General features: G+C 37.5%; 1 protein-coding gene across 1 annotated transcript in view; it reads right to left on the bottom strand.

Annotated features, from left to right (window-relative positions):
* Positions 1–906: 906 nt before the first annotated feature.
* The window catches only part of Mbd2 (methyl-CpG binding domain protein 2), a 72,264-nt gene continuing 60,184 nt past the window's right edge, over positions 907–12,986 (bottom strand). Inside the window, exons 6-7 of the mRNA XM_004855174.4 lie at positions 6,273–6,410; positions 907–1,378 (exon numbers count right to left, since the gene is read on the bottom strand). Of these exons, the coding sequence (XP_004855231.2) occupies positions 6,284–6,410 (127 nt within the window). The 3' untranslated portion in view covers positions 907–1,378; positions 6,273–6,283. The remainder of the gene's footprint in view (positions 1,379–6,272; positions 6,411–12,986) is intronic.

Here is a 12,986-nt window from a genome sequence, read left to right as displayed (position 1 = left end):
TGTTTATTGTCATGTTGAGGATTGAACCTGGGGCCATGCTAATAAGTGCTCTATCAGGTCTAATTTAAAATGAAATAAGAAAGAAGTACATAAACTATTCCTGTAGAACGACATCAGTTTTTGCTGCATTTCTCAAATTTTGCTTTAATTATAGCCACTCCTCCTTCCTTGAATTATGTTTAGATTTTAAAATTAATGAATAAAGCAATGCCAGCTTATGTAATTAGACATCATGAAATTTAACCAAGAAAAAAGAAATTTAAGTGGTAATAGAAGTTAGGCATATGAGTTTCAACAGAAATAAAAATGTTAGGGCCGGGGATTTAGCTCAGTGGTTCCAGTGCCCGCCTCACAAGTGCAAGGTCCCTAGTTCGATCCCCGGTACCAAAAAAAAAAAAAAAAAAAGAAAGAAAGAAAGAAAAATGTTAATACTTTAGAGGCTGGATACTGATTAGTAAAGTACCACAGTCTGGCTCTTTAAGCAACTCTGCCTAGGAGCTGCCTCTCACTGTGGTAAGAGTCTGACCTGCACCTGTGAACTTAGTAAACTGCTGGATGTTAGTTAAAGTGAAAACCGTTTTAGCAAAAACAACATGAACTTCAAGTAATACCTAAAGTGTACCTGTGTACCTAACTCATGTGGAAAGAAAGAAAAAGTCTTTTTTAAAAACAGAACTGTCAAAAGTATTAGTCACATGCTAGATGACAATGTAAACTTCCGGTGAAAGCACAATTCTCAACATGTCTGGAGGCACACAGCAAGTGCATGAATTACTTTCCACCACCTCTGTTTCAAAGCTAAGGCCCAAGGATCAAAGTGAAATGTGTATCAGGAATATTAAGAAGGGGCTACTTTCGTCCTTACTTATTGTGTGTGCTCTTTAACAGAAAAAGTTCCAATCAGTCTGTGAATATAATCATTTATTTTTCTTTACAGTGATGATGGAAGAATGTACAGGTGTCCCCTTTCAATAAAGTATAAAAATCTGTTTATATACAGTGAAGTCACAATAATCTTTCAGTGGGAAATTTATTTGGTATTCATTTTGTTTATATTAAAACTGTGGGGGAAACAAATATTTCACATAAGTGCTACATTTCCAGTAGATTGCACCCTGCATGAAAAGCTCAGCTTCATTTTAAAGGTCCTTCTTGATATTACAAAACACTAATTTTAGGTCCTAGGACTCAAAATAAACATCATTTTTTAATAATAGATATATACATCAAAAATACATCTAAAAAGGCATTGTTTAGTGCTATTATTAAAAAGCTCTATGGGCTCGGGTACATTTTTTTCTTGCAGGCAAAACCCAGTGGAAACGTTTTTATTCAATTTCTAATAATTTGCTCTTGGGGAAAGTCAGTCCAAAGTTACCTGCAAGAAACAAACAAACAAACAAACAACTTAAATAATACAGTGATTTCTAAGTGAGAGGTCAGCAAAACTCAAAAACATTAAAGGCAAATTTCACTTTGAACCTCCATTAAAGTCTTGATTGCACATTTACAGTATTTTGCAATTAAGTGCTCAAAATATCCTCCCAATGTTTCAGATGTTCTCTTCTGGTAAACTTTAATACATTTAATTTGCAAAGAAATGATATGTATCCTTTTGTATGCTTCTATAAATGTTTTCTATCTATAATTAACTAAATTAACACAATAAGGGAATTCAAAGGGCATACATATGAAAAATCATAACCACCAAATCCAAACATTTTGAAAATATTTCTATTTTCAATGATTTATTTTACTTCCTAATGATTGATTTTACTCTAGAACATTTATAGAAGATAGATATGCACTGAGTTTTCTTAATTATTCTGAATTTTGTAATATACAATTGGAAGTATTTATGTCTTTAGTATGATATCTCATTCACAGTTAAATATTTTAACACCTTTATGTTTATAGTTATTTTCTTGCAATCATTCTTAAAATTTTTGAGGACCTAATCACTCCTGTATGACTTATGTGACACAGTAAATCTCAACCTGTTATTTAAATAAATAAATGTAGACCCACCTTGCTAATAAGGAACATTAGAAGGAGCTGTGGCATGATGAGACTGACAGACCTGAAGTGAACCACAGGCTGGAAGACTCAGGGTCCATCTCTCCTAAGCCACGTGAAGTTGGCCATGTCCCACTCTTTGCCAACCTAAATCAGACCTATTTCACACTACAGAGATCTAATTAAGTCATGAGGCTATGCTCCCATTTCTTAAGCCCTTTATGTATATTGTAGGCTAAGTAAGTAATGTAGGTTTCTAAGGAGAACTTCTGAATCCTCTACAATCTACACGTCTAATGACCCATCCTAATGCATTCTCCAGTTTAGAATATGACAAACATAACAGGAATCTTTCCCTACTTAACATACCAAAATAATGGCCACTTTTAAGGACTAAAACTCGTATTTCTCAGTAATAACAAGTTTATAATTACTAGGATCCATATTTGTGCAAGGCAAGGAGCAGCTGCCAACTTCTATAGTTGTAAAATGCCTAACATACATGCTTGCTTATGTAAGTGATTTCAGTGCTGCCTTGCTATCAGTCTGCAAAGTCATCTCCAAAGGAAGCATAGCTTTAGCTAAGCCTTACCTAGATGATGGTCCTTGATTATCCCAAACCAACTTCACAAGAGAAGTCTTGTGAGAGGACAGTTTGTAATAGTTAAATCTTGAAAACAGCCCAAACGCCCATCAACCAATAAATGGATAAAGATGTGGTTTTTATATACAATGGTGTACTACTCTGCCATAAAAGATGATAAGCTGGAGACATTTCTAGGTAAATGGATGCACCTTGAGGCCATACTTTTAAGTGAAATAAATCAAAGACACATGTTTAAATATCTCATTGTTTCTCTGGTATCAGAAACCAAAAGGGCAAATAAAGACCAAAATGGATGATAGACACTGAGAAGTAGGAAGAAAATGTTTAAATGGACAGGGGAACAATGGAGGGAAGAGGAGGAAGGGAAAGAAGGGAAAAGAAAAAATATAGAATAGAAGAAAAACAAGGAAACAAAGTTTTTGTAAATGAGAAGAGGGGTTAAAAGGTGGGGAGGGGAATGGGGAAAAAAGAATCAAGATATATTATGTACAGATACAAATTTCCTATGATGAATGTGATCATTATGTGTATCAAAAGTGCACCAATAAAATTAATTTTAAAAAACAAAAATGGCAGAAAAGTAATTAAAAAAAAAGTCTGAGAAACACCTGAAGCTAAAAAGCTCCAACAGAAGAGGAAGGCCTCCTAAGGACTCCGACACAATGGTACAGACGCTAGCACAGCTGTAGTGTTGCAGATTCCCTCACTGCACTCAGCGATGGCACCGCTGGAGCCCAGACAAATGAAACGTGTCAAACTTCTCCCTGTCAGAGTTCACACAGAGTGAAGATGCTTATTAAACCTCATTACAATACGTCTTTACTATCTTGAAAAGATAGCAAAATCCAGAATGTCAACATAGTATCTTTTTGTCCTCAGTAAGATGAGAAGGATTTAAAATAGAACTGAACTGGATTTAAACAGTTTTGTGTAGTCAGAAAATTACGTGACACAATAGCGCTGCTGTCACCAGACATGTAAATGCTAGGACATTCTCCCTATTACTTGGAAAGGAAGATGATGTCCACAAGGAAACTCACCTCCTTGCACTCCCTTCTCTTAGTCTGTTCCTTTACCAAACAGAACTCCTCCCTTCCTTCAGGGGCTCAGTTATGAAACTTGACTCATCCCTGCCACTCTCTCGAGCTCCCTTTCAATCGTCTAGCCAAGACAATTCTGTCCCCGAATGTATCCCAAATCTAGTGTTTCCTCCTCTGCTCCCCACGACTTGTCAGTATTTTGGAAAGCCCCCAGTGTCTCTTGCTAGACTACCATAATACCACCTCAACTAGCCCCTCTGCGTCTAAGCTTTGCCTACTCCAAAACTTTCCTGCAGCAGCCTAAAGTATCTTGTAAATCATCAAATGTGATCATGCTCCTGACCCTCAGCAGATTTCCACTGGTTTTAATAATCAAGCTCAAAGTCTTTAATCATAACCACAAGCCCTACATGATTAGGTATATTACTGATACAACCCCTCCCTGCATTCAAACCACACCAATCCTTTCTTTGTACCTTAAAGAAATCAGGCTTCTCTTTGCTGTCCCTCTAATAGGTCCACTTTTTACCTGAACTTCCCTTGACTCATTCCTATACATCATCAGGCTCAAAACAAATGTCACTTCCTCAGAGAGGCTTTGTTGACCCTTCACATCATGTTAGCTAACAGGGATTCTGTTTCTCCTTCTCTGTTTTGGCCTCAAAGGGAACAAATAATTGGGTTATAAGTGGCAGAAAGCAAGACAGACCTGCCAAAACAGGATAGAAGTTAGGGAACAAGAAGCCATATTGAAGCCTTAAGATTCAAGTGTGATCATCTAAAGACAACAGACAAACAAACAGCCCATGAACCTCATGTGTGAGTTTAGGGTAAAATCAAAATTTGAATTTTTCAGGAAACCTATGTGTTATACTTAGCAATGCCCTTCTCATTCTCTCTGCATCAAGTCTCTGGTAGACAGAACCAGGAAAAAGGAGAAGATCTTGCCTATCATCCCACTATAATCCTAAAGAGGGAAAAATATACCCCAGAAGGCAGCTACCTTACTTTCCTGGACGAATTCCTCCATACCTGACAGTGCCCTTTTCTTGTGCTTTTCTTTTCTTTTTTTTTAATTAAATTCTTTTTTTGGTACATTGTAGGTATACAACACACTTACATTTCGCATTGGGAATTGTACCTTTACATAATGCATCTTGGTTCTTATTTTATCCCCGTTCCTAGCCCTCCCTTCACGACCTCCACCCTTCCCTATTTACAAAGACTTTATTTCCATTTTTTCCATTTCTCATCATTTTTCCTTTCCTTTCTTTCCTTTCCCTGCCCATCCCACTAGCCCTACCCCTTTGGACCTTTTCTTCCTATTTTACATTACTGATTATTCATTCTAATCAATGGTACATTTTAGGTATACAATATAATGACATTCATCATTGGAAATTTGCACCTTTACATAGTCTCTCTTGGTTCTTATTTTTCACCCTTGCCCAGCCCTCCCTTCAACCCCTCCATCCCTCCCAATTTACAAAGATTTTGTTCCTATTTTTCCATTTTCTCTTATTAATCCCATTCCCTTCTATCCTTTCCCCTAGCCCTCCCACTTCCTTCCCCTTTGCCCCTTTTCTTCCTATTTCACATGACCTATTATACATTTAGTCCTTATTTACACTTTCAGTTTCTCACACCAGAGAAACTATTCGGTATTTATTCATGTGTGTCCTATTGATTTCACTTAAGAGTATTGCCGCAATGTGCATCCACTTAGCTATAAATGTCTCTAATTTCTCATTTTTTATGGCTGAGTAATACTCCATTTTATAAAAAAACCACATTTTCTTTAACCAGTCTCCAGTTGATGGGCATTTGGGCTCTTTCCAAGTTTTAGCTATCACGAACTATGCTGCTATGAACATGGGCACACATATATCACTGTGGTATGATTCTTTTAATTCTTTGGGGAAGATCCCCAGCTGTGGAATAGCGGGGTCAAATGGGACTTCCAGTCCTAGTTCTTTGAGGTATCTGCATACTGATTTCCACAGTGGTTGCACCAGTCTACACTCCCACCAGCAGTGGAGCAGGGTTCCTCTTTCCCCACAGCCCCGCCAGCATTTGTTGAAGTAGAAATAGCAAATAAATACATGAAAAAATGTTCAACATCACTGGTCATTCGAGAGATGCAAATGAAAACAACACTGAGATTCCATTTCACTCCAGAAAGAATGGCTGCTATCATGAAATCCACCAATAACAAATCTTCTGTTTTTCTTGAATGACACCTTAGAGGTTTTCCACAATAAAGAAGAGCTTAAGGATTCCTTAGAGGTGGCTGCAGGGGTGTGAATGGCCTCAAAGAATGAGAATAAATGGATGCAGTAACTTACATGGCCCTTAAATACAGACAGAGGGGCCAGCTAGGAGTTTAGCTCAGTGGCACCACACCTGCCTTGCAAACGCAAGGTCCTGAGTTCGATCTCTGGTACCAAAAAAAACAAAAACAAAAACAGATAGAGGGACCAAAAAACAGCACAACCACTTCTTTGTAGAGGAGTGGTTTCCCAGTCACTGATAAAGAGGCTACATAGTAAAAATAACAAGAAAATAAACAGCTTATGTTCTAAGTGTCTCTATGTCTGGTATTAGTTTACCTATCATATTCTTAGGCTTCATCGCCACTGTCCATTTCAATATCCATCTCTTCTGTATCAGCAGCCCGGGACAGGATATCTGCCATCAGTGCTTCTTCTAATTTCTTCCGTACTTCTTGTACTCGCTCTTCCTGTTTCCTTTTCAAAAACAGAAGAAAAAGACACTGAAAATTTAGCAAGCAATGAAAATATGAAGCTGCCTCAAAACTTCATCTTTACTTCACAGTCATTAAATTCCTGAGGAAAAAATACACTTTACTCCCCATTAATGTTTGCAAAATTTACTTCTACACTTGCAGACTAAATACTGAGCACTGGCCAAAAAGAGAGATGTTCACAGGCAGTTAGCCCTGTTTCACAGAGAATTCTGGAAGGAACAGATTTATTTCAATGACCTCATCCTTAACTTTAAGAACTTCAAGTTATGTGGCTAGGTACTATGCTGCACACCTGTAACACTAGCTACTTAGGAGACCAAGGCAGGAGGATTTCAACTTTGAGGCTAGTCTGGGCAACTTAGCAAGACCCTTAGCAAATCTCAAAATGAAACATAAATTAATGAAACTAAACTAAAAGAGTAAATAAGGATCAAAATGTATAACTGATATTGTGAAATTGGAAGAAAACGTCTAAAGGAGTAGGGGAAGTGGGAGGGGTAGGAGAAAGAAAAGAAGGGAAAGGAAAAAATATGAGAAAAGGAAAAAATGGAAACAAAGTCTTTGTAAATTGGGAAGGGTGGAGGGCGTGAAGGGAGGTCAGGGGAATGGGGAAAAAATAAGAACCAAGATACATCATGTAAAGGTACAAAATCCCAATGATGAATGTAACTGTACTGTATACCTAAAATGTACCAATAAAGTTAATGGGGAAAAAAAGAAATTAATGAATTTAAATGGATGGGGATATAAATCGGTGCTAGAGCACTTGCCTAACATGTATGGGGCCCAGGGTTCAATCCCCAGTACCACCACCACCACAAAAAAAAAAAAAAAAGACCTTCAAGCATGTGGAGATTTGGGTTTATTCCTATAAAGGAAAATTAGAAGTAACTTGGAAGCAGGGACACAAAAGGGAAGTAATACGGAAGATGAAGGAAAAGTGACTTTTTTGATGAAGCACTGAGAAAGACACCAAGCAGAAGCACAAGAGACTGGGATTTGCTCTGGCTCTCTGTGACTATCACAGGGGACAGCCCTCCTCAGCTCCCAGGTCTGCAGGCAATAGTTCAGCATGAAAGAGCCAGGACCACATGAGCCTATACACTGAGCATAGAGACCAAAGTGCACTTCTTCAACTGAGATGAGCTAAGGAGGTCAAGAACATGTATGAGTTTCTCTATGTCTCAGTGATTATCAGGGGACTTGAAAAATGGGAGTAACTCCAAGGCACAAACAAGGCTCTGAACCATTAGACGGAAACAAAGTCCAGGAGGAAAGCTGTTCAATACATTTCATCTTTAAAAAACAGACACAAAAAATGAGATTAATTCCCTGAGAGGATAAGAGAGAAATTTACATCCAGAACCAAGCAGAAAGACAAAAGTTGAAGACACATAAGAGAAAAGGGGGTACTGGTAGGTAAAGGTCCTGGTGAAGATAAGAAATGTAGTGGTGAAAGCAGAGGTGGGAGGATTAAGCTCAAATGGAGGAGAAATTAAGCCCTTCCCAGAGAGCAGAGGAAAGATGGGCAAGATGGATGCAGAGTGGGCAATGGAGCAATACAGTGACAAGGAAGAGACACAGGAAAACTGAAAGAAAAAAGTGGTTTGCTCTACCAATAACTGAGGAAGACAGATTGCAGCTCTGCCCAAATCTAGCACAGCAAAAGGCAGAAGAGTCGTGTCACAGAGGATCCATCAATAGTCAGTGAGTGCTCACTTCCTGAGGCTCAGCCATGTGGAAGTGACATCTGCTGTCCTCCTGACCACATCTATCTGTATCACAGAAGACTATGTACACAGCAGTGGAGATAAAATATACTATACAGACACAAAGACTTTATTAAACTTTTCTTCATTAAACTCCAAAAGCAGCACAAAGAGTTGAAAGATATAGACTTCCACTTTTTAAAATGGATATTTTAGAATGGGCAGAGATGGGGGTGGGGGTGGGGTGTTACTGGGTCAGTCTGTGCTCTGTAGCCTCTCTAAGATTTAAAGAAACTAGAATTGAACAGATTTTTATATAATGTACAGGATGAAGAACACATTATTCTTCTTACATAGTCTCTCCTCTAGCTCAGTGACTCGAAGTTTGTCAAATGGCACATCATTCTTACTGGCAGTGTCCCACTCCTAATACCAGTACAAGAATATGTACAGCTCCCCTGGAGTAATCGTGTGAGGAAATAGAGCAAGTGGCACTTTTGGTTAAAGAAGCGCATCTTACATTCTTACAATCTGCCACCAATTTTCTTTATCTTAAGCATTACTTCCCACATTTATGAAAGCTGAAATTAAAGTATTTTCCCATTGTGGTAGGCAGAATTCCAAGGTGCTACCAAGAGTCTTACTTCCATACACACTCTGTATATACATTCTACCCTTAAGGGTAGGTGGGATTTGTGGATATGGCAGGAAATCACTTCATGATTATGTTACTAATCAATTGGCCCTGAATTAATCAAAAGAAAGATTAATATAGTAAGCCTGAACTACTTACTGGGGCTGAGCCCTTCCTGAAAGAATTATGTAAGAGCACATGGAGAAGGCCATGTGGCAAAGAATTGCAGGCAGCCTTTAGAAGCTGAGAGTGACATCTGTCCCATAGCCAACAAAAGAGCAGAGGTCTTAAGCCTACAACCACAAGGAATAAATTCTGTAGCAACTGTGTGAGCTGGAAAAAGAAAATTCAAGATCCAGAAGAGAATGCAGTCCAGCCAACACTGATATTAGGCTTATGAGATCCAAGCAGAGAACCCAGCTGCTGAACCAATGAACTGTGACCTAATAATGCGTCTTCTTTTAAGCAGCAATTTTTTTTTTCCTGCTACTGGGGATTGAACTCAGGACCTTATGCTTGCGAGGCAGGGGGCAGGACCACTGAGCTAAATCCCCAGCCCTAAGCTGCAATATTGTGTAGATTTGTTACAAAGTGTTAGAAAACAAAAATACCAATGAGTGAAATATTATCAAATATTCTTGAAAAGATATACATTTAATATGTGAGATGTTAATGGAAACACAACATTGGCTACACAATTGGACTAAAGGTAACAATTTTATTTGTGGTCATTTGTTTTGAACATGTAATAATTCAAAAAGGAATGTTTGCTTAAGAATTTCTGTTAGAAGGGGTGGAGAATTTAACTCAGCGGCACTGCACCTGCCTCGCAAGCACAAGATCCTGAGTTTGATCTCTGGTACCAAAAATAAATAAATAAATAACCCAAAAATTTATGTTAGGGACTCACTGAGAGGAACTGGAGAAACAACTCCTTTCCCAATAGCATCCAAAAAAATGAAATTCCTAGAAATCAGTCTAATAAAAGAAATCAAAGACCTCTACTCTGAAAACTACAGCACTCTGAAAAAAGAGATAAAAGAGGATATCAGAAAATGAAAAGACATCCCTTGCTCCTGGGTAGAAAGAACCAACATAGTGAAAATGGCCACACTTCCAAAACTGGTATACAGATTCAATGCAATCCCAATTGAAATCCCAACAGTATATTTCACAGAACTAGAGAAAACAATCCAAAAATTCATCTGGAGCCAGAAGAGACCTAGAATAGCAAAAACAATTCTAGGCAATAGAGACATGGCAGGGGGTATCACAATCCCCAACATGAAACTATACTACAAAGCCACTGTGATAAAAACAGCATGGTAGTGGCAAAGAAACAAACCCAAGGATCAGTGAAACAGATTAGAAGATGCAGAAACAACTCCAGACACACTCACCCACCTCCTCTTTCATAAAGGAGCCAAACACATAAAGGAGCCAAACACCCTCACTGGAGGAAAGATAGCCTCTTTAATAAACAGTTCTGGAAAAAATGGGTTTCAACTTCCCAAAGATTAAAACTAGACCTATATCTCTCACCATGCACTAAACTAAAATCAAAATGGATTAAAGATCTAAATATTAAAACAGAAACACAAAACCAGCTGGAACAGAGGTTAGGTAGAACTGTTGAAGACATTGGCATAGTAAAAGACTCAATGAGTATCTAAACTTGCACAAAGAATCAACAACTGGGACCTCATCTTATTAAAAAGCTTCTGCACAACAAGAGAAACCAACAACAGCATGAAGAGACAACCCACAATGTGGGAAAAAAAATTTACCAGCTGTTCCTCAGACAAAGGTCTACTATCTAGAATCTATGAAGAACTGGCAAAAAATCAGACCTCCCAAATTTAAAGACCCAATCCCAATATAGGCATCTGAAATGAACAGACATTTCGCAGACAAATAAGTGCAAACAGAAAATAAACATATGAAAAAATGTTCAACATCACTGATCATTTGAGAGATACAATTGAAAACAACACTGAGATTCCACCTCACCCCAGAAAGAATGTCTGTTATCATGAAATCAACCAATAACAAATGCTGGAGGGGTTGTGGGGGAAAAAGGTACCCTCCTCCACTTTGGTGGGAGTGTAGACTAGTGCAACCACTGTGGAGATTCCTCAAAAAACTAGGATTAGAGGTCCCACTTGACCCAGCTATTCCTCTGCTGAGTATCCCAAAAGAATTAAAAGATTCATACCACAGCAATTTATGCTCACCCATGTTTACAGCAGCACAATTTGTAATAGCAAAAACTTGGAAACAGCCCAATTGTCCATCAACTGGAGACTGGATAAAGATGTTTTGTTTTTTTTATATAAAATGGAGTACTACTCATCCATAAAGAATGAGAAACTCAAGACATTTATAGCTAAATGGATGCACATTGAGGCCATACTCTGAAGTGAAATAAATAGGACACACATGTGTAAATACCAAGTAGTTTCTCTGGTGTGAGAAACTGAAAGTGTAAATAAGGATCAAAATGTATAATTGATAATGTGAAATAGGAAGAAAATGTCCAAAGGCAAAGGGGAAGTGGGAGGGGTAGGGGAAAGGAAAGAAGGGAAAGGAAAAAATATGAGAAAAGGAAAAAATGGAAACAAAGTCTTTGCAAATAGCGAAGGGTGTAGGGAGTTAAGGGAAGGCATGGGAATGGGGAAAACGTAAGAACCAAGATACATCATGTAAAGGTACAAATTCCCAATGATGAATGTCATTATATTCTATACCTAAAGTACCAATAAACTTAATGAATTAAAAAAAAATTGTTAGGACAATTAAATCAAAGGAGCAATTTATTTGACAAATTTACCCAAAATCAAAACCATCCAGAGATCTGGTTTTGAGATATTTTCCTTTTCTATCAAGAGATCTGGTGTTGAAGCCATCCGCATTCCCATATCACTCAGAGAACCTCAGTCAATATCCATACTAATCTAGTGGAATCCCAGCTAATTCCATATTCAGTCCAAGACAGAAAACAATTTGTCTCCCAAGTGATTTTCTTCCTCTATCCAAAGAGCAAGCTAATATCTTGCCTTGGTTTTTACAATATGTTATTTTAATTTCTTTAAAAATAAAGTTGATCATAAATTCCATGCAATCAAGACACATGAATACAACTTTGAATTGTTTTACATGTTTGCAAAAGGAATTACTTTAAAACTCAAGAGGGGCTTTCCAATAATAAATCTAGCTAGATTCATACATTTAGAAATATTTTATGTCAATTTTTATAGATTTAGGGAAAAAATACAAATAGAAATATATTTTTAAATTGTATGATTCATAAGTGCCATCTGCTGGTTTTGTCTAGGAATAATTTTCCAGTAAATTTTTGATTTACATTCAGAAGAACATTGAAATATACACACTGTCATATTTTTAAAGAAAATATAATATACTACAGTATCATTATCATTATAAAGTAATAATCCTGAAGTTCATAAATCCTAGACAAGAATTTCTTTGTGGTTTACCATCCAGAATAGGTTTGCTTCTCCTGAGCAATGCTTTGCTTATACCTTTAGGGTATTATCAATCTGAGTTGGATGTTTTCATTTTGCGATTTGCTGCTAAAAACTTAAATTGTGGCTCAGCCTTAGAATAAAAGATTTTAATAGATGCAGCGTAGGTTCTCTCTCATTCCTGCTTTATTGTTTTACTCCTTGCTGTAACTTTCCTCACACGCTTCTCATCTTGCTTTAATGTGTGTGTGTGTGTGTGTGTGTGTGTGTGTCCAGAGCCTCCTTAAATCTTTACTTGAAACAAAGTGAAATAGGGATAGATAAATCTCTAAATTGAGCTGAAGTGAAGTAAACATAATCAATGTAACTAAATTAAACTCTCAAAACATGACTGAGCTTAAAGCAGCATGACTATCATCTGCTTTAAAAGGGAAGTTGGTTTGCACACAAACCAATAAAGGGAGTAATCATAAAAAGCATGTTTGAGTGAAAGGGGATCCTTACAGCAGAAATTCAGAAACCCAAATTGCAAAACAGTGCAAAATGATATGTGTACAACTGATCTGATATCTGTCCTTTGGACATGCTTGTGATATCCCCCTACTTTTTTTAAATGTGCATTATATTAAGTAGATTATCACTCCCCACTGTCTTCAGAAAAGCTCTGTGAAAGAAAAACATAACTTTCTGGTGGAGTCATCACTTACAGATTGAGGAACCTTTAACAG

Source organism: Heterocephalus glaber, unplaced genomic scaffold (genome assembly GCF_053883595.1).
Source record: "Heterocephalus glaber isolate CG9 unplaced genomic scaffold, H.glaber_assembly_v1.0 deba00000331, whole genome shotgun sequence".
NCBI classification, from domain to species: domain Eukaryota; kingdom Metazoa; phylum Chordata; class Mammalia; order Rodentia; family Bathyergidae; genus Heterocephalus; species Heterocephalus glaber.
The sequence above is the reverse complement of the archived record's forward strand: the minus strand, read 5'-3'. Positions and strand labels throughout refer to the sequence as shown.